The sequence below is a fragment of the Orcinus orca genome, chromosome 20, assembly GCF_937001465.1.
Source record: "Orcinus orca chromosome 20, mOrcOrc1.1, whole genome shotgun sequence".
NCBI classification, from domain to species: Eukaryota; Metazoa; Chordata; class Mammalia; order Artiodactyla; family Delphinidae; genus Orcinus; species Orcinus orca.
Window position 1 is genome coordinate 47,425,439 of NC_064578.1, and position 21,270 is coordinate 47,446,708.

The 21,270-nt window shown below is 49.2% G+C and overlaps 2 protein-coding genes across 3 annotated transcripts; one reads left to right on the forward strand and one right to left on the reverse strand.

The window, feature by feature from the left end:
- Positions 1–1,888: 1,888 nt before the first annotated feature.
- On the reverse strand, positions 1,889–8,041 carry DMAC2 (distal membrane arm assembly component 2). Of its 2 annotated transcripts, XM_012533515.3 has the most exons (6): positions 7,545–8,033; positions 6,191–6,387; positions 4,696–4,776; positions 3,807–3,940; positions 3,536–3,698; positions 1,889–3,151 (listed from the first exon to the last, which is right to left on the reverse strand). In XM_012533515.3, the coding sequence occupies exons 1-6, from the start codon at positions 7,560–7,562 to the stop codon at positions 2,971–2,973; spliced, it is 774 nt and encodes a 257-aa protein (XP_012388969.1). In that variant the 5' UTR covers positions 7,563–8,033; the 3' UTR covers positions 1,889–2,970. The 2 variants fall into 2 exon arrangements, with proteins under 2 accessions (XP_012388969.1, XP_004271291.1); XM_004271243.4 differs by lacking the exon at positions 4,696–4,776 and having other exon boundaries at positions 7,545–8,041.
- Positions 8,042–10,952: 2,911 nt separating this feature from the next.
- ERICH4 (glutamate rich 4) lies at positions 10,953–13,975 on the forward strand. Its single transcript, XM_004271371.4, has 3 exons — positions 10,953–11,359; positions 12,481–12,705; positions 13,689–13,975. The coding sequence occupies exons 1-2, from the start codon at positions 11,036–11,038 to the stop codon at positions 12,670–12,672; spliced, it is 516 nt and encodes a 171-aa protein (XP_004271419.3). The 5' UTR covers positions 10,953–11,035; the 3' UTR covers positions 12,673–12,705; positions 13,689–13,975.
- Positions 13,976–21,270: the final 7,295 nt, after the last annotated feature.

The following is a 21,270-nucleotide window of genomic DNA, read 5'->3' on the forward strand; positions in this document are numbered from 1 at the left end:
GGGCCGAGCTGCCGTGTGCATCAGTCTGCAAATGCTGCAGTCAGGAGAGAGAAACCGCTCGGCAGCCGGAAGGTAAAGTGGAACGTCGAGAATGACTGAAGAGCTGCCCTCTTGTGGAGCGTGGTCGGGTGGGTGTGCGGGCTGAAAGCGGAGCACCCCACCTTCCTGTCTCCCCCAGCCTTTGAATCTCCCTCTCCAGATTATGCCAGGGCGGTTCTGGCTTCTCGCCTTAGTAACCGTAGGTCACTGTTGCCGGCCAGCCAACTAAGCAAGCTGTCAGGACCACGCCAGCTGCACTGGCTAACTTGTTATACCCAGAAGCTCTAGTAAGTGCCCTCCTAGCGGTGAACTTGGCCCCATGCAGTGTAAGATCCACTGGCCTAACACCCTGAGAACCCACTGCTGTGCAGGTTCCCCAGGGTTGACTCTACATCTGTCTGCAAGTCTTGCCCTTCAGTGTAAGAGCAGTTCCCTTCTGGGTCGTAGTGAGCACCTGTCCTCTGGAGCGTGCTGAGGCTTGACCCCTGGCATCTGTGGGTCTAGTGGCAGCAGGGAATGCTTGTGAGCAGGATGGCTGGTGGTCTCCTCACACTGGTAAGGGAGGCTCCCAGTGACTTGGGAGTTCGAGATCATCTTTCCTTTGGGTCCAACCAGATGACCCGATTCCAGATTTCTGGATCCCACTGTTTACCAGTCAGTGCCCTCACTTTCGTATGACAAACTTGTCAAGACTGGGAATTCAACTGTCATAACTTAGCAACTCGAAAACCCAAATGTTGTGTTGTATTTTCAGCAGTATCTACAAGTAAGAACTTTGGGGGGCGGTGGGGGATTGCCATGGGAGCTTTCCAATTCTGAAGGGGTGACTTGAGCTGGGCACTCCAGGCAATCTGCCTGGCCCTATCTTTAGAACTGTCATTACTGCCACAGCATCAAGTGCAGCAGCCATAGGGCCTCCCGGGGCACAAGGCTTCAGTTGGCACCTCATCACGACCCCAGGCAATAGCGTTTTCGTGATGCGGTTGCATGCCTTAGATTTTTGGTTTTTTTTTTTTAATTTTTATTTTATATTGGAGTATAGTTGATTAACAATGTTGTGTTGGTTTCAGGTGTATAGCAAAGTGATTAATATGCATGTATCTGTTCTTTTTCAAATTCTTTTCCCATTTAGGTTATTACAGAATATGGAGCAGAGTTTCCTGTGTTATACATTAGGTCCTTGTTGGTTATCTATTTTTTATTTTTTAAATGTTTTTGGCCGCACTACACGGCTTGTGGGGTCTTAGTTCCCCAACCAGGGATTGAACCTGTGCCCTCAGCAGCAGAAGCATGAGAGTCCTAACCACTGGACAACCAGGGAATTCCCTATCTATTGATATTTTAAATATAGCAGTGTGTACATGTCAATCTCAAACTCCCAGTCCATCCCTCCCCCCCACCCTTCCCCCCTGGTAACCTTAAGCTTGGTTCTCTAAATGAGTCTGTTCCTGTTTTTTAAGTTCATTTGTATCTTTTTTTTTTTTTAGATTCTGTATATAAGTGATATCGTATGATGTTTTTCTCTGACTTAATTCACTTAGTATGATAATCTCCAGGTCCATCCATGTTGCTGCAAATGGCATTATTTCATTCTTTTTAATGGCTAATATTCCACTGTATATATGTACATCATCTTCTTTATCCATTCATCTGTCGATGGACGTTTAGCCCATGGATTTCTAATGTCTCCTTTCCCACTGCCGAGGAGCTTAGCAATGCACTCAAGCCAAAGGCGGGATGAAACCAAGCCCCAAATCCCATCTTTGTGTGTTTATCTCTGGGAACACTCCAAATGCCAGTGCTCTATCAGTTTGGATCCAGTCTGGAGAGAAGAAAAACCATACGGTAATTTGAACAGGGAAAAGTTTAATATAGAGAATTAATGACTTTCACAGCAAAGTGAAATAAGGAGGGAGATTCATTGGTAAGGTGCCTTGGAATTTACTGGAAATCCACCTTCGGGGGTGTGGTGGAGAGGCATTCACAGGGAGGTGCGTCAGTGGAGGCTCTATAGAACTGCCAGGTCAGGGGTGGTGGGTGCCGGGGAAGCTGCTGACCACCTGACGCTTCAGGAAGCAGGTGCGCGGGGCAGTCATGTGCTGCAGGGCCGCTGAGCTGGCACTCCTGAGTGCCGCCAGAAAGCAAAAGCCTTGCCTCGCTCAAGGAACGTCTCTCGAGCGCCCTCTACTGGCAAACCTTATCAGGCCACTTAGCAAAGGAAAAATATTTCAAAGGCCCAGGATCAATTTTCACAGAGCAAACAAGCAAGCTGAATTTGGAGCTGAGTCGGTAACTCAATAAGCGAGAACACTGTGGGGCTTAGGATGCTCCCAGCATTTAGTGGGGGTGGCCCAGGGATGCTTCAGCCTGCAGTGAGCTTAAGTCGTCCCACACAGGGAAGAACCATCCCTATAAAATGCCCATAGCACCTTCTGTATCAGTCAGGTCCTGGCAGGAAACAGTAGCACACTCAAGTGAGATAATCCTACAAGAGTCTTCTGAGAAAAGTCGAGAAGTTTCTCTGACAAAAGTCAAGAGAAGTTTCTTGACATAGAGGTGGGCGCGCTGTGGGAGCACCACAAGGGAGAGTGCAACTCCCTGAGGCTACTTGCAGCCAGAAGCCCTTACCTCCCCCAGGCCTGAAGAGGCAGGAGAAGGGGGTTCCTGGAACTGGGAAGGAGAGAATGGTGTGGAAAGGGCTGCCTGACAGGCTGACAGGAGCTGCTTCACCCCAGGGTGCAGCCAGCCAGAGCACCCCCGCGGTAGGGGACAAGCCACCTCACTCCTCTTGCCTCTGACCTGCCAGTGCCTCTGATCCTAGCCCGACCCCCCGAGTTGAGTGAACCCAACTGGAAGCTAGAAGAAGGGTGAGCTGTTAACCTCTCAGCACAGCCCGGCTGAGACCCAGCTCCACACGGACGGGGCCAAAGGCTAGGCAGGGATGGGGCTGCTGGCTGTGTCGCGGGACTGCTCCTCTGGCCCCAACTTGAGGCCCTGGGCCCAGTCAGCCCCCAGAACCTCACAGTTGGGCAGCATCTCCTCCACCAAGATCTGAGTGAGGCCTGGGTTGGACACGGCAGGAAGGTGAGAGATGTCCAGTCTGCGGAGGTTCCTGAGGAGGCAAGGTTGGGGCGTGAGGACACGCATGAGGACGGCGTCTGTAGCAGCGGGTGTATGGGAGCGTACCCACCCCCACGTTAACCCCTAGCTTTCTAATAAAAATCTTTGTTCAACTACGTGAGACCCACCGTGTTCATTACAAACAGACACCTCTGGCTCCTACTGTGGTTCTGCAACAGTGTAAATTTCTTGGGGTCTCATTAAAACAAAAAGAAAGGCAGGCTAGGAGTTCTCCCATCCTCCTAGAGGCTCCCTGTGCCACTCATCTGTGCTGACCCACCGCAAACGCTCTAGGTCCACCGTGGAGGCAGGGATGTGGGAAGTGCCCAAGAGCGCCCCTCCCTGGCTGGGGGCCCAGCCTGAGCTGAGGTCTCACTGGAGGTGGTGGAGGCAGGCGAGGCCCCGTTCAGAGATGCGGGGGCAGCCGGCCAGCGAGAGCTCTCGTAGCGAGTTGGCTAGCTGGTGGAGGCGGCTGAGACACCAGTCATCCACATGGGGACAACACTGCAGCGACAGGGACTGGAGCTCCTTCAGGGCCACTGCAGGGGCAGAGGGCAGACGGCACTGAGGGTCCTTCTGGGGCCCACCACGAAAGGGAAAGCGCAGACCTTGCCCACCTCCACCCGTCCCCGCCACACCCCACTCACAGAGGTTGTCCAGGCCTTGGTAGGTGATGGCACAGCCGCTGGCGTCAACAGCTTCTATAGGCACCTCCCGGAGCTTCCAGAGCTCACCAGAAAGACCACGCCCATTTGGCCGCATCCACTCCTTGTCCTGAAACCTGGAAGGGGAGAGAGGGAGTGTCAGCAGGGTCCCCCAGGCCACCAACCTCTTGAGAACACTCCCAGCCCCGTAATAAGAGAACATGGCACACGCACTACACACCAGGCCCTGAACTAAGGGCTTTACGTGTCTGGTCTCACTGGATCCCCTGACAACCCCATCAAAGATGGAACATCTGGCCAATTTTACATACCTGGAAGTTGACGGTCGAAGAGATTACTGAGAACAGAGAAAAGAGCTATACGACAAGAATCCTTGTAGATGGGCAAAAGTTGAGGTGTTTTCAGACAGGTACATCACTACTAAGGAAGGTGCTTGAGGAAGTGCTCAAACCAAGTGAAAATTTTACTTGGAACCAAGAAGAGGGACAGATGAAGCCTACATGAACTGTTTTCAAAAAAGGAAAGTAAAGGGGAAAACAAAGGGAGGAGGAGGAAGGCAAGAAAAAGGAGGGGAAAGGAGGAAGGAGAAGACGCACTAACGCCGACTGAGCCACGTGCTAAGCCAGCCTGTGACCTGTGACAAGTGTCCAGATTGCAAAATATCTTTGAATCTTTACAGCGCACCTTGTAGGTTAGACACAACTACCATCCCATTTTACAGATGTCAGGAACAAGTCCCCAGCCACACAGCCAGGAGGGGGCAGAGACCAGGGCACACACGGAAGCCTGTCTGACTGACTGAAGAGCCCGGGGCTTAGAGAGCTGCTCTCCCGCCTCCCCCAACCCCATTGTGACACCTTTGCCATCATACTTGACTGCGCCTCCCTGCTTCAGGATGAAATAGGCACCTGCGACGTAGGGGCCATATCGCTCCTTGATGTAGGTGGAGGACCTGCCGGGAGAACAGTAGCCGAGGGTGAGCCTTGGGAACACCACAACCCTCGCCAGGCCCCAGTGCAGCTGAGAGGGTCAGAGTCCACAGCACAGGACTGAGACTGGCAGGCAGGAAAGACTGCAAATATTTACTGAGGGCCTGTGAAGTGCTGGGCACCGGGGGACAGTGGTAATCAAAAGGCAGATAAGTGTCCCTGCCCTTGTGAAGTTATTTCACCGGGGAAACAGGTAACCGGGAAGTAAAAACAAATTGCAGAGTGTCAATTCTGTGATGAAATTAACACCAAGGGACAGACCAGGAGTGGCTTGGGTCAGGGGTAGGGATAGAGGAGGCTAATTTAATTTGGGTGTTAAGAAATGCTGCTTGGAAGAGGTGACACTTGAGCAGAGATTTGAGTGTGGGAAGGAATGCAGAGGCCAAGGTAAGAATCTGCCAGGCTAAGGGAACAGCTAGTGCAAAGGCTCAGGGCTTGAATTACGATGGTTGAACGAATAGCAATAAGGACACCGAGCTAGCGGGGGTGAGGGGTGTCCCTGGTAGGGGTCTCAGAGCTCAGTAGGGGCCAGGTTTTCGGCCTTAGAGTTTGGCTTTTATTCTAGTTGCGGTTGGAAACCATTTGAGGGGTTTTTTTTAAGATTTTTTTTTTTTTTGATGTGGACCATTTTTAAAGTCTTTATTGTATTTGTTATAGTAATGCTTCTGTTTTATGTTTTGGTCTTTTGGCCATGAGGCATGAGGGATCTTAGCTCCACGACCAGGGATTGACCCTGCACCCCCTGTATTGGAAGGCAAAGTCTTAACCACTGGACTGCCAGGGAAGGCCCCATTTGAGGGTTTTAAACAAAGTAGTAATGTTATCTGTTTCCCTTTCTTAAGAGTCCTCTGGCTGCTGTGTAGACTATAATAGGGGGCAAAAGGTGACCAGTTAGGAGATGACTACAGTAATCGAACCATAAAATGAAAGGGCTCAGACCAGGCTATAAACAGCGAGGAGGTGACCGACCACCGGTCAAATTTGGGATATTCTGGTATTTTATTGATGGACTGGATGTGGAGGGAAGGGATGCAAAGAGAGGAATCAGGGATTCCTTAGAATGTGGTCTGAACAACTGGGTAAGCAATGGTGCCGTTGACTGGGATGGAGAAGGCTTGGGGGTGAGAAGGCTTTTTACAGGGGAAACCAAGGGTTAGCCATGTTAGGTCTGAAGTACCAGCTAGACCTCCAAGAAGAGATGGGCGTTGGGTTGCGTCTGTGAGCCGGAGAGCTTGGGAAGTGTGTGGGCTGGAGACGAAGATGCAAGTGGGCAAGGCTGGCACTGGAAGCCCCAGGGCTGCCAGGAGTGGCAAGGGCAGGGTGGGCACTGACTGGGGAGGCCTGAACAGCAGGGTCGTGCAGGCCAGGGGTTCTCACCGATTTTTCTGGAGCACCTTCAACACCTGCTTCTGGAGCAGGTACTCCCTCACAGCCTCCACATCATAGAAGTGGTCAGCCAGGAACTGGAGCAGCGTCCTCCCCTTCCTCTGACTGCCCTCTGGGTCCACTGACCTGCTCAGGCCACGGATGCCGCTCGTACCCCTGTTCCATACTGGAGCCACCAGGCGAAGGGACTGGGGAGGAGGAGAGGGGAGGAGAGGCTGAGCCTGGAGCCTCCTGTGAGACACACAGCCAGGTCCCCCTGCTTTTGCTCCCAAATCTCCCCTCCTCAGTGCTTCCCTGCTCACTTAATTCTTCTCTTAGAACTTCCAATTCTTTCGGATCCATAAAATTTCCCCATGTTTCCCCCAAGTTCCTCCCCTTAATCAACCTTAAATTCTCTTTGATTTGGCCAAACGGTCTTGGTTTTCCTAAATTCTCCCCCTAATTTCCTCCTAAGCCCTCACTTTCTCTCAAAACCTCTATTATCTGAACTCTTAATGTCCCACAAATTCTCCCCTTAATTTTATCCAAATCCCACCAGACTTCCTGAATAACGCATTCCTTTCCCCCAAATATAATCTTAATTTCTCTCCAAACCACCCTTAGCTTATCTCTTAAAGCTCCCAAACTCTTCCTTCAATTTCCCCTCCAAAGTTTTCTCTTAGTCTGCCTCAATTTCTCTTTTTGCTTTAACCAAGTTCTCCCGATAATTTTGCCCAAATCCTTACTTTCCCTTAAAATTCCTCTTAAGTTCCCAACCTCTTACTTTAAGTTTTCCTAGGTCCATTCCTTGATTTTGCCCAATTCCTTCTAAATTCTCTCCACAATATGGCAAATCCTCCCCTTAATTTCCCCTAGGTCCTTCCCTTAGAATTCCCAAATTCACCTCTTGGATCCTGCCCCCACCCCCCATCATCCCTTTGATTTTCCATCAAAATTTCTAACTCTCCCATGAGTTTCCCTCACCTTTGGTTCCCTACCCTTGCACCTCAAATCCCAGTTTCTCTGCCAATTCCTCCCAAACCCTCATCCCTTGCAGGTCCCACTCTCGCCAGCCCCTCGGCTCCAGGAGCTCGCAGTCGGATCCCTCCCTCTGATTGGCTGGGCGCGCTTTCTCGGACCGCACGCGCTGCTTCCCCATTGGTTACCACTGGTTTCTCTCCTCCGCGGCCTGGGAGCCTCACCGATCCTTCCCGGCCCCCGACGGCTACACGTCTCCGCGCCCAACTCGAGGCCTAGCGGGAGAGGCCCCCTGCTCCCCCTCGCTACTTGGTCCCTGGGCGCCGACAGAGGCCCTGAAAGCAGAGCGGACATTAATTGGGGGGCTCCAGAAGCTCCGTTCACTTACCGCCCCGGGGGCCGCCATCTCGCTAGGATTACGTAACCGGAAGGGGCTGGTCTTTTCTTACCTAACCCACCCGGTTCAGGGTTGGGCGTCTTCTCTTATGGCCACGCCCCCCCATTTTTCCAGCCCTCCTCTTAAAGGAGCACACACTTATTACTCTTCTCGGGTTTAGGGATCGCTTGGAGCTCCCTCTGCCATGGGCCTTAAAATGGGACTCGGCAGCCTTTCCCTAGGAGGGCGTGGGCAGTTCTTCCTGTCGGAATACCATCCTTCCCTCCGACTGCACTCTTAGTCCGCCTGAGGACTTCTTCTACCTCTAACTTGCTACCTCCTTAGAACAGGGAATGATGCGTTGAGAAACTGTCCGCCTCTTCTTTAAAGCAGGGTCAGGGAAGGGAAGCGTCCAGTAGATGGTGAGGTTAGACCTCAGGGTAAAGGACAGAGGTGAGATCTCAAGACTAGTATTGTGATGTGTTGGCAATTTCAGTTTGGAGTTCCAGGCTACATCTTAATGCGAAAATTCAATATGAAGTCTTGTGGATAGAATTACTCATTCATTCCTTCTACAAATAATTACTGAGTCCTACCACGTGGCAGGCACTGTTGCAGTAGTGAGGTTGCCATGGGACCAAGACTCTTTCTCAGGGAGTCGACATTCCAGGCAGGAAGAGGCTAGATAAGAAACACATGAATAAGCAAGATAATTTCAGACAGTGTTTGATAAGAGGCAAATAAAAACAGGCAATATAACAGGGAGTGACTGGGGCACAGGGCCATCAGCAAAGACCTCTGTGAAGTGGTGACATTTAAGTGGAGGTAAAGGATAACAAGGAAACAGCCATTCAAAGATCTGGGGGAGGGCTTCCCTGGTGGCGCAGTGGTTGAGAGTCCGCCTGCCGATGCAGGGCACACGGGTTCGTGCCCCGGTCCGGGAGGATCCCACGTGCCACCGAGCAGCTGGGCCCATAAGCCATGGACGCTGGGCCTGCGCGTCCGGAGTCTGTGCTCCGCAGCGGGAGAGGCTGCAGCAGTGAGAGGCCCGCGTACCGCAAAAACAAAAACAAAGATCTGGGGAAAGAGTGTTTCAGGCAGAGAGGTACAGCCAGTGCAAAGGCCCAGAGGTGGGACCAGCTTGCAGAGAGAGAGGTGGGAGACTGGGTCAGAGAGGTTAGCAAGAAACTGCTTTATTCCATTCGCCGGGGCATGCCACGATCTGATTTACATTTTGTAAAGATCATTTCTGCCAGGTGGAGAACAGACCTTAGAGAGCAAGGGGGGAAGCACGGAGCCAGCAAAGAGGCTACTGCAATCGTCCAGACAAGAGATGAATGGGGACAGCAGCAGGGACCGGGCAGTGGAAGTGCTAAGTGATCAGATTATGAGTCTTTTTTTTTTTTTTTTTTTGCGGTATGCGGGTTTCTCACTGACGCGGCCTCTCCCGTTGCGGAGCACAGGCTCCGAACGCGCAGGCTCAGCGGCCATGGCTTACGGGCCCAGCTGCTCCGCGGCATGTGGGATCTTCCCGGACCTGGGCACAAACCCGTGTCCCCTGCATCGGCAGGCGGACTCTCAACCACTGCGCCACCAGGGAAGCCCCTATGAGTCTGTTTTGAAGACAGAACCAATAGTTCGAGAAACTAAAAGGATAGCGATGCCATTTTTGGAGAGGGGGAAACTGGGAAAGTAGCAGGTATGGAAGGGTAGGTGTGGTAGGCTGAATAGTTCCCCCGCCCCCCAAATGTCCACATCCTGATTCCTGGAACTTGTGAATATGTTACATTGTATGGTAAAGGGAAGATGTGATTAAGAATCTTGAGATGGGGAGATTATCCTGGATAATCCCGACAGGCCCAATGTAATCACAAGAGTTCTATTTTTTTTCCTTTATAAATGTATTTATATTTATTTATTTAATTTTAGCCGCGTTGGGGCTTCGTTGCTGCACGCGGGCTTTCTCTAGTTGCAGCGAGCAGGGCCTACTCTTCGTTGCGGTGCACAAGCTTCTCATTGCGGTGGTTTCTCTTTGTTGAGAAGCACGGGCTCTAGGCGCGCGGGCTTCAGTAGTTGTGGCTCGCGGGCTTAGTTGCTTCGCGGCATGTAGGATCTTCCCAGACCAAGGCTCGAACCAATGTCCCCTGCATTGGCAGGCGGATTCTTAACCACTGCGCCACCAGGGAAGTCCCAAGGGTTCTATTTTACTTTTTTTTTTTTTTCCGGTCATGCTGCACAGCATGTGGGAATCTTAGTTCCCCGACCAGGGATCGAACCTGTGCCCCCTGAAGTGGAAGTGCAGAGTCTTAACCAGTGGACTGCCAGGGAAGTCCCACAAGAGTCCTATTTATTTATATAAAAATATTTATTTATTTATTTGTCTGCGCCAGGTCTTAGTTGCAGCATTCAGGATCTTTAGTTGTGGCATGCAAACTCTTAGTTGCCTCATGTGGGATTTTAGTTCCCTGACCTGGGATCGAACCCCGGGCCCCCTGCGCTGGGAGTGCAGGGTCTTAGCCACTGGACCTCCAGGGAAGTCCCAGAGTCCTATTTAGATGGAGGCAGGAAAGTCAGTAAGTAGAGGACGTGATGACAGGTGCAAGAGGTTGGAATGATGCAGGGAAGGCCGTATGAGCCAATGAATGCAGGTGGCTTCTGGAAACTGGGAAAGGCTAGGAAATGGATTCTCCCCCACAGCCTCCAGAAGGAACCCAGACCTGTGGACACACTTTAGACTTCTGACCTCTAGAACTGTAAGATGATAAGTCTGTGTTGTTTTAAGCCACAAGTTTGTGGTCACTTGCTACAACAGCAATAGGAAACGAATACAGTGGGGTAGATCCCAGCTGAGAGTTCTGTTCTGACCACATTCACCCTGAGATGCCTGAGACATCCAGCTGGAGATGCTGAGTAGTGGTCTGGAGGTCAGGACTGGAGTCGGAGACTTGGGAGACTTGGCGTATAGGTGGAATTTTAACACCCCTGCAAGAGGGGTTCTAGCGGAGGGAGGCCCGCAGTGCCTCCCCACCTTCTCCATGACGGGGCCCAAGCTGCTAGTGATGATGTCTCTGGGCAAGTCTAGGGTCGGCGGAACTGGCTGCTCAGCTGTGGGCCAACAGCCTGGACACCGAGGCACCCTGGCCAAGGGATCGTTTTCTCGGAAGCCACTCCTGGCTCCTCAGCCACATTGTCTGGGAAGCCCTGGGAGGGCCCGAGTTGAGAAGACTGGCAAGGCCCAAGCCAGGGGAAGCCAGAGATCAAGAGGAGAAGAGGGCTGCAGGGGAGGCTGGGGAGGAGGAGTGGGTGGGACCCAGGAGGGGGCGGGACGAGGTGAGGCCGGGCACCCACACACTGGGGAGGGGTCAGGCCTGAGAAGAGGCCGGGAGAGGTGGAGTTTGACCTCCGCCAGAGGGGCTGAGGTTGGATCCTTGTGAGCAGAGTTAAGGTTAGACTTTGATTAAAACAAAATAAAAACACACGAAGCTGCTGATTCTCAGTGGAGAATGGACTTTGGGTGGCCCGAGGGGGTGGGGCTGGCCCTCTCCTACCCGCCACTGCCCTTTACTCCCCCCACCCAGCCCCCGGCTCCCCAGGGGACTGGGTCACTCTGGACCTTGCTACTTCCTGCTCCTGGCTGCCACTGCTCAGAGACTATGGAGCTGTGGAAGCAGCTGAGGCAGGCTGGACTGGTGCCCCCAGGGCTGGGCCCACCCCCGCGGGCCCTGAGGGTGGTGCCCCCAGTGAAGAGGGTGGATCAGACCCTCATGTTCCCAGGGGCTGACACTGGAGGTGCCAGGGAGAGTCTGCTGTGGCTCTGGAAGGAGCTGGTGAGTGAGGGGTTTGGAGGGGTAAGAGATGGGGTGGGGGGAGTGGATAAATGAATAGGAATGAATGTAAGTAAAAAGGGCCAGAGATTGAAAGGCAGAAAGTCAGAGACAGGAATAGAGAAATAGAGGCAGAGGCAGACACAGACACACCCAGAGAACGATGGACACAGACAGAGACACAGAAAGACACAAAGAGTGAGAGACAGGACTAGAGAGAGGCAGAGACAGAGAGACCCAGAAAGAGACGAGAGATGGAAAGCAGAGATTGAGAGCCGCAACAAGGACAGACTCATTAAATCTGAAAGACAGAGAGGTGGAGACAGTCCAAGGCAGGGGCAGAGAAATAGAGACAGACAGAAAGACAGGGATATGGAAGGACAGAGACAGACAGAGACAGCCAAGTAGAGACAGAGAGATGGAGACAGATCACAAGAGAGGGAGACCCAAGAAGAGAGACAAAGAGACTAGGGCTCAAGACACAGAGAAAGAATGAGAGAGATGGAGACAGCGAGGGACAATGCAATGGAGAAACCAAGACAAAGGGAGACAGGGCAGAGATCAGAGACAGAAGCAGGACGGCAGAGTCCAGGGACACAGTGAGGATCCCACCTGCGGTGCTGTGGGCCAGGACTGTTAAAGAGAAAGTAATTTATGACACCTGTTAAAGATGGCAAGGCTCTAGGTATGAAGACTGCTGTGATGGGGATTTTGCAGTAGAGGAGAGAGATTGGGCTCAGCTCTGAATACAGCATGGGCAAGGGGGAATTTACGGCCAAGGAGCAGGAGAGGGGTCAGGGGGTAGAAAATTCCAAGGAGGAAACATCAGGGGTATAGGGGGATTCTGGCTCAAGCTATCTAGCAGGATTCTTGCTGAAGGCGGGTCAGGGTGAGCCGCCATCACCTGGGGGAGGGGGGAGGGTGAGGAACCCGATCAAATAAGGAGGAGGGGGGGATTCTTGCCAAAACTGGATTTTACAAAGAAGTGCTGATGGGCCTAGGAAAAGGTTCAGGATCCTGGGACTTGAGCTGAGACCTGCTCCCACGCAGGTTTCATGGCAGGGGCACACTAACCCCTTGCCCTCTGGGGTGGGATGCCCATGACTGCCCCTTCCCACCCGCAGGTGAACCTCCGCCTGGTGGATGTCCAGCTGCTGGGCCAGCTATGCAGCCTGGGCTTGGAGATGGGGGCAATTCAGGAGGAACTGATCACCTTCCTGGAAGAGGAGGAGGACAGAGAGCTGGAAGGGAAGCAGGAGGGGGCCTGCGGTCCAGCCCCAGGTCACCGCCTCCCTGACTTTGAAATGACTATCTGAGGCCCTGCTGCTGTACTTTTGGACCCATGAATGGTATGCAAATTTATGCCAAGAAGATGGGGAGATTTGCAGGTCAAATCAACCTGCAAACGTCGATTTGGCATTGGCACGCGCTCCTTGAGCAAGTGCTTTCTCTGAAAATGTCGGAGATTAGATTGAGGGGTGGGCCCCTGAGCTGCGGGCATGTTTGCAGGGGATGTGGGAGGCTTGCAGAGAAACTCTAGGTGTATTTGCAGTTGCGCTGCAGGTGTGTTGCAGGGGAGGCGTGGGTCTTTGCAAATATGATGGAGATGCGTGCAGATGGCTATTGAGTGCTTGAAAAGTGGCTAGGTCTGACTGAGGTGTGCTGTACGTGTAAAATACACGCTGAATTTCCAAGTTGGGTGTGATAAAAAGAATAGACAACATTTCAATAATCGTAAAAATTAATTACATTTTGAAATGATAATATTTGAAATGATAATATTCTGGGATAAATAAAAATGTGACTAAAGGTAATTTCACCTGTTTGTAAACTCTTACTGTGGTAAAATACATATAACATAAAAGTTACCATTTTAACTATTGTTAAGTGTACAATTCAGTAGTGTGAAATATACTCACGTTGTTGTGTGGATGTGTTTTCATCTTGCAAAACGGAAACTGTACCCCTTAAACAACAAGTCCCCATTCCCCCTCCCCCAGCCCCTGGCAACCACCCTTCTACTTTGTGTCTCTATGAGTTTCACTACTCTAGGGACCTCATGTAAGTGGGATCACATAGTATTTGTCTTTTCGTGACCGGCCTATGTCACTTAGCATAATGTCCTCAGGGTTCATCCATGTTGCAGTGTGTATCAGAATTTCCTTCCTTTTTAAGCCTGAATAATATTCCATACATGTGGTATGTACAACCACATTTTATTTGTCGATGGGCCCTTGGGTTGTTTCTACCTTTTTTTGGCTGTGGTGAAATACATTACTCTGAACAAGGGTGTACAAATATCTGTCCAAGTCTCTGCTTTCAATTCTTTTAGGTATGTACCCCAGAAGTGGAATTCCTGGATTGTACAGTGAGTCTCTGTGTAATTATTTGAGGAAGTACCATACTGTTGGCTCTACCATTTGTCATTCCCACCAACAGTGCACAAGAGTTCCAACTTTCCACCTCCTCGCCAACACGTTATTTTCTTTTTTTTTTTCCTTTTTTCACGATAGCCATCCTAATGTCTGTGAGGTGATACCTCATTGTGGTTTTGATTTGCATTTCCCTAATGACTAATGATGTTGAGCATCTTTTCCTGTGCTTATTCATCTATTTCTTTTTACATCTTAAAATATGACTGCTAGAAAGCTTAAAGTTACATAAGTAGCTCCCACTGTATTTCTCTTGCACTGCACTATTTCAGACGTTTGAAAAAGAAATGTGGGTGTGAGCAGATGAGCGGCGAGGTTTCCTCGATATTCCCAGACGCGTTGCAATTGTGTTACAGCGCCACCTTCAGGAGACAGGCAGATAGAAGCAGGGCTGCAAATATAACTCCTGCCCAGGTCCACATTTGTAGAAAAGATGCCCAAGACAGCAGGTGGAGGGCTCCAGCCTGAGGAGAGACAGCTCTTCTGGGAAGATAGTTGGACATTCCTCATAAAACCATTACTCCCAGTGAGGAAAAATACACGCTTGCGTTTCTTCGATTCTTCAAAACAATTTTCTGGTTGGGAGTGAGGATATTCCCAGAGAAGTGAGATGCTGGCAGGTGCTGAATTCCTGTCCGTGGGGATTTCTGTCTTCAGAAAAACCTGCTTCTACTCTAGAGCCCGCGAGCCACAACTACTGAAGCCCGCGCGCCTAGAACAAGAGAATCCACTTCAGTGAGAAGCCCGCGCACTGCAACGAAGACCCAACACAGACAAAAATAAATAAAATAAAATTTAAAAATACTCTGCTTCTTTTTGTTCACTGGAGTCACCCAAGACTCGAGGGGTTTGGGGGTTTGGGCTCCATCCTCAAACTGGTCCTCCTTTGCCTACCTTAGCCAAGTCTGCAGCTGCTGGGAGTTCTCCTGTAGGGGGTGGTGCTGGGGAGAATGCTGGAAGTCAGACCCCAGTACCCAGGGAAGGGGAAAGATAAAGCAGAGCCCCCTCTCCGACACTGGGCACTCTAGAAGAGGCTGGGGGCAGTCCGGGTCTCTTGGCAGCTACATCGAGTCCGTGGGGGTCACCAGGGCTGGGGAGGTGGGGCTCCATGGCCACAGGGTCTGGGTCATGCTTCACAAATGCCAAGGTACTCTGCCTCTTGGGGAGAAAGAGACCGGGAGGGAGGGAGGCACAGACGGGAGACTGGAGGGGGCGACTTGGGAGGGAATGCTTACTGTTCAAGAACAGCATGATGGGTGCCCCTGATGTCTGGGTGGGAGTTGCTCTGGGCCATAGAAATGACATCTATGGGGGAATCACCTCAGTCAAACACTAAGGGAAGCTTGGGTGAATGTGGTCAGCTCCCCCTCCCCAGTACTGTCCTTCTCAATGCCAACTTACTGAGCTACATCCAGCAATGATCAAGTCAGCACCAAGTCTGCCCTCTGGAGCTCCCAGCCCAGCAAGGTGGGGGGACCCCTTAACACACAGAGACAGCTAAGATGATCAGGGCCGGGATGGGGGAGCACGGACTCCCCCATCTGCCAACATCTCATTTCTCTGGGAATATCCTCACTCCCAAATAGAAAGTGTTTTGAAGAAGAATTGCAAAAATGTAAGTGTGCATTTTTCCTCACCGGGGAGCATGGAGCAGGATGGGGGAGGACTCAGATAAGGCAAGAGGCCCAGCCTGAAACATCAGGAAAGTGTTCTTGGAAAAGAACCTAAGGAATAAGTAAAGAGCCAAGCAGAGAAAGAGAACGGGAAAAGAGTAACAAGAAGGAAAATTGCACATGCAAAAGTCCTAGAAGGTCTAGTGATCTAGCTTCTTGTTACTCAAAGTGCGGTCCATGGACCAGCAGGATGAGCATTGCTGCAGCTACCTACTGCTGCATAACAAACAACCCCAAAACTCAGTTATTTTAAGCAATGACAGCATGTATTTTGCACATGAATCTGCAGTCTACGGGGATAATGTATGACGGGGACTTCCCTGGTGGTCCAGTGGGTAAGACTCTGTGCTCCCAATGCAAGGGGCCCTGGTTCGATCCCTGGTCGGGGAACTAGATCTCGCATGCATGCCACAATTAAGAAGTCTGCGTGCCGCAATTAAAAAAAAAAAAGATCCCACATGCCACGAGGAAGATCCCACATGCTGCAACTAAGACCTGGTGTGGCCAAAATAAATAATTAATTAATTTAAAAAATTAATATACAAAGGGGAAGAATATACAAAGGGGAAAAGACAGTCTCTTCAGTAAATGGGAAAACTGGGCAACTCATGTAAAAGAATAAAATCAGGACATTTTCTAACACTATACACAAAAGTAAACTCAAAATGGATTAAAGACCTAAGTGTAAGATCTGGAGTCAAAAACACCTAGAAGAAAACATAGGCAGAACACTTTTTGGTATAAATCACAGCAATAATTTTTTTTGGATTTGTCTCCTAAGGCAAAGGCAAGGATGAATGGATAAGCAACATGTCATGTATCCATACAGTTGTACATTATTCAGCCATTAAAAGGAATGAAGGACTGATACACACCGCATCATGGATGAACCTTGAAAACATTATGCTACACTAAGGAAGCCAGATACAAGGCCACATATGGTATGATTTCATTTATACAAAATATCCAAAGGAGGCAAATCCATAGAGAAAGTAGCTTAGTGGCTGCCAGGGGCGGAGAGGAGGGGAGAATGAGGAATGTTGCTTAATGGGCACAAGGTTCTATTTTGAGATGATGAAAATGTTCTGGAGTTAGTTACAGTGATGGTTGTCCAACATGAATACACTATAAGCACTGAAGTCTATACTTTAAAAGGGTGAATTTTATCTTATTTATTTTTTTATAATTTTTTTTTTTTTTTTGACCATGCCATGTGGCATGTGGGATCTTATTTCTCCGATCAGGGATCCAACCTGCAAGCCCTGCATTAGAAGAGCGGAATCTTAACCACTGGACGGCCAGGGAAGTCTAAAAGGGTGAATTTTATGATGTGTGAATTATATTTCAAAAAGCTACAGTGTTGGTCAGTAGAGGACCCTGGTGGGCTAGGATGGGGCTGGACCAGGCAGGGCTGTGGGGAGGGGAGGAGAGCCCCGGGGGAGGGAGGCTCAGGAGACCGATGGGCAGGGCTGGGGTGGGGAGGGGTGTTATCCCCGGGACTGGGGGACTGGGACACAGAGGAGGGTGATTCTGGGGGGAGATCACATTTGTGGTTCTGTTGCATCTTGAATGCGTGTATGGGAGGCGTGCAAAGGCCCATCTCGTGTGTGCACACACGTGGACATGTTAATGCCACTGCCTCTTGGCCTTTATGGCCAGGCCAACCCCTCCCCCAGGCTGTATCCCTTCTCAGAGTCCCCTCCCCCCACCTTCCCTCCACTGATCCCTCTCTCTGCCCCTCAATCTTCCTCTAGCTCTGTGCTGTCCAATATGGCAGCCAACCGCTACGTGTGACTTCTGAGCACTTGAAATGTGGCTGGTGTGAACTGAGAGGTGCTGTTAAGTGTCAAATACCCGCCAGACTTCGAAGGCTTAGTATGAAACAAAGATTTGAAAGTACTCGCTATTTTTGTTGTGGATTACATGTCAAAATGAGTGTGTTTTAGATACATTGGGTTAGATAAGCTATACTATTGAAATAATTTTCACCTCTTTTTCAATATGGCTATTAAAAAATGAAAAATTACATACCTGGCTTGTACTGTATTTCTATTGGACGCACACCTGCTGTGGCACGCTGTGTCCACCAGATGGCGCCAAATACAGACTGCCGCAGCTTCACTAGAAACGGGGGAAACTGGGCGGAGCTGGCGTGATAACCCACCTGTGAAGCCCTTTGAAGTAGGACCTTATTAAGGACATTGAAATATGCTCTTCCCACACCGGAGGCCACTGTTGGGGGAGAACCCCCAAGATCTGATGAACAGGAGATAGTATGGTAGGCTGAATGATTACCCACTAAGACATCACTGTTGTAATCCCTGGAACCTGTGAATGTTACCTTATAAAGCAGGACTTTGCTGATGTGATTCCATTAAAGATATTGATGGGAAGGTTATGGTGGATTATCCAGGTGAGCCCTAACCCACCTTGGCCTCTCTACTCTCCAGAATCACTGGAGCTTTGGGCCTCCACCCCCATCTCAAAGGCCCCAAGAGTAACTGCCCGAGGCTGAAGCAGGCTGATTGGAAACAGGAAATGAACCCTCAGACCACCTGCACTTTGTACTTATCGAGCCCAGAGCTTCCCCTTCAAGGCAGGAGGTTCTCAAAAGCCCCAGGGTTCTTAACCCCAAATTTCTCCCTCAAAAAACTTTAATTATCGTAAAAAGCACAGAGCATTAAGTTTACCATCATAACCCTTAACCAGTATACAGTTCAGTGGCTGTTATATGTAGGCTGTTAGTTGTGCAACAGATCTATGGCACGTTTTTATCAGCAAAACTGAAATTCTACACTTTAACAACTCATTTTTTCCCTCCCCACCCTAGCCACAGGCAACCACTGTTCTTTTTCTGTTTCTATGTATTTTTGACTACTTCAGATATCTCGTATATGGGGGAGCACACAGCGTCTGTCTTTTTGTGAGTGACTTATTTCACTTAGCATAAAGCCCAGAAGTACCCTCTTTTCTAAGGCTGAATAATACTCCATTGTATGTATAGACCACATTTTCTTTTTCCATTCCTGTCTGTGGACATTTGGGTTGCATCCATCCCTTGGCTATTGTAAAGAATGCTGCAGTGAATATGGATGTGCAAATATCTCTTCAAAATCCTGCTTTCAATTCTTTGGGATATAAAACCAGAAGTGAGTTTGCTGGATCATATGGTAAATCTATTTCTTGTTTTTGAAAGAAACTCCATATACTGTTTTCCACAGCAGATTCACTATTTTATGCTTCCACCAACAGTGCTCAAAGTTTCCAATTTCTTCACATTCCTGCCAACACAGGTTATTTTCTGCATGCCTGTGTGTGTGTGTGTGTGTGTGTGTACATGCATGATGGCCACTATAAAATGAGTGTGAGGTAATATCCTACTGTTATTTTGATTTACATTCCCCTAATGATTAGTGATGTTGAGTATCTTTTCATAAGCTAGTTGGCCACTTGTATATCCTCTTTGGAGAAATGTCTATTCAAGTGTTTTGATCATGTTTTGATCAGGTAATTTGGGTTTTTTTTAGTGTCGTTGTTGTTGAATTGTAGGGTTTCTTTATATATTCTAGGCATTAACCCCTTAACAGATATATGATTTTCTTTTCTAATAAATTTATTTTATTTATTTATTTATTTTTGGCTGCATTGGGTCTTCGTTGCTGCACGCGGGCTTTCTCTAGTTGCGGCGAGCGGGGGCTACTCTTTGTTGCGGTGCACGGGCTTCTCATTGTGGTGGCTTCTCTTGTTGTGGAGCACAGGCTCTAGGCGCGAGGTCTTCAGTAGTTGTGGCGCACAGGCTTAGTTGCTCCGCAGCGTGTGGGATCTTGCCGGACCAGGGATTGAACCCGTGTCCCCTGCATTGGCAGGCAGATTCTTTTTTTTTTTTTTTTGCGGTACGCGGGCCTCTCACTGCTGTGGCCTCTTCCATTGCGGAGCACAGGCTCCGGACGCGCAGGCTCAGTGGCCATGGCTCACGGGCCCAGCCACTCCGCGGCATGTGGGATCTTCCCGGACTGGGGCACGAACCCATGTCCCCTGCATCGGCAGGCGGACTCAACCACTGCACCACCAGGGCAAGCCCTGTTTTTTTCTGTTTGTTTTTTTTGTTTTACTGTTAATATTTCTCCCAGACTTCTTCCCCAAAGTGACCTTTGACCTTTTACCAGAGTGACCATACATCAGGGAAAAAGACATAATCAGACTTTTGGAGGGATTGATGGACACAGGCTCTGAACTGACACTAATTGCAGGTGACCCAAAATGTCACCGTAGCCCACCAGTCAGAGTAGGACCGTATGGAAATCAGACAAGCAATGGAGTTTTAGCTCCAGTCCATCTCACAAGGGCCCACTGGGTCCCTGAACTCATCCTGTGGTTATTTCCCCAGTTTTGAAATGCATAATTGGAGTAGATATATTCAGCAACTGGAAGAATCCCCACATTGGTTCCCTGACCTGTGGAGTGAGGGCTATTTTGGTAGGATAGGCCAAATGGAAGCCACTAGAACTGCCTCGACCTAGGAAAATAAATCAAAAGCAGTACCACATTCCTGGAGGGACTGCAGAGATTAGTACCATCAAGGAATTGAAAAATGTGGGGAAGGTGTGATATTGTGGTTTATAATCAGAAGCACACATTTGGTCTTCGTCCCCATTTCTGACACAGAGCTCCTTAAAACCCTTGGAATTTCCTAAATGCTTAGAGTGACGAAGGTGTCTTTTGTTATGTTAATGAGGTCTCTACTGGACTGCATCTAAAGATGAGGGCTGGTGGCTAGTGGACCCAAAGGAGTGATCAGAGGGTTGGAACTTTCCGTTCCATCCTGCCACTGGACAGCCACATGCAAAAGAGTAAAACTGGATGACTATCTTACACCATAAAGCAAAATTAACTCAGAATGGATGAAAGACTTGAATGTAAGACCAGAAACCGTAAAAATCCTAGAAGATAAACATAGAAGGTAAGTTCCTTGAAATTGCTCTCGGTGATGAGTTTTTGGATTTGACACCACAAGCAAAGGCAAGAAAAGCAAAAATCAACAAGTAGGACTACATCAAACTAAAAGGCTTCTGCGCAGTATAGGAAACAAACCATCAACAAAATGAAAAGGCAACCTACTGAATGGGAGATAAGATTTGCAGATCATATATCTGATAAGGTGTAAATACCCCAAATGTTTAAAGAACTGAGACAACTCAATAGCACATAACCAAACGATCTGATTAAAAATGGGCAGAGGATCTGAGTAAGCGTTTTTCCAAAGAAGACATACAGATGGCCAACAGGTACAGGAAACAGTGCTCAACACCACTAATCATCAGGGAAATGCAGATCAAAACCGCATGATCTATTACCTCACAGCTGTTAGAATGGCTGTTATCCAAAAGACAAGAAATAACGAGTGTTGGTGAGGGTGTGGAGAAAAGGAAACCCTTGTGCACTGTTGGTGGGAACGTAAATTGGTGCAGCCACTAGGGAAGACAGAGTGGAGGTTACTCAGAAAGTTAAAAATAGAACTACCATATGACCTAGCAATTCCACTTCTGGGAATTTAGCTGAAGAAAATGAAAACACTAACTTGAAAAGATTTATGAACCCTCATGTTATTGCAGCATTATTTACATTAGTCAAGATATGAAACGAACCTAAGTGTCCATCTACGGGTGAATGGATGAAGATAATGTGGTGTACATATATATAACGGAATATTATTCAGCCATTAAAAACATGAAATCTTGCCATTTACTACAAACATGTATGGACCTTGAGGAGATTATGTTAAGTGAAATGTCAGAGAAAGACGAATGCT

Excerpts from the sequence above, each read along its gene's own strand:
- DMAC2 (XM_012533515.3), bottom strand. Across the intron at positions 4,777-6,190 it reads AAGGTGCTCCAGAAAAATCG|GTCCTCCACCTACATCAAGG; the intron begins GTGAGAACCCCT and ends TTCTCCCGGCAG. Across the intron at positions 3,941-4,695 it reads AAGCAGGGAGGCGCAGTCAA|GTTTCAGGACAAGGAGTGGA; the intron begins GTATGATGGCAA and ends CTCCCCTTCCAG.
- ERICH4 (XM_004271371.4), top strand. The coding sequence starts at position 11,036 with ATGGACTTTGGGTGGCCCGAGGGGGTGGGGCTGGCCCTCTCCTACCCG. Across the intron at positions 11,360-12,480 it reads TGTGGCTCTGGAAGGAGCTG|GTGAACCTCCGCCTGGTGGA; the intron begins GTGAGTGAGGGG and ends TCCCACCCGCAG.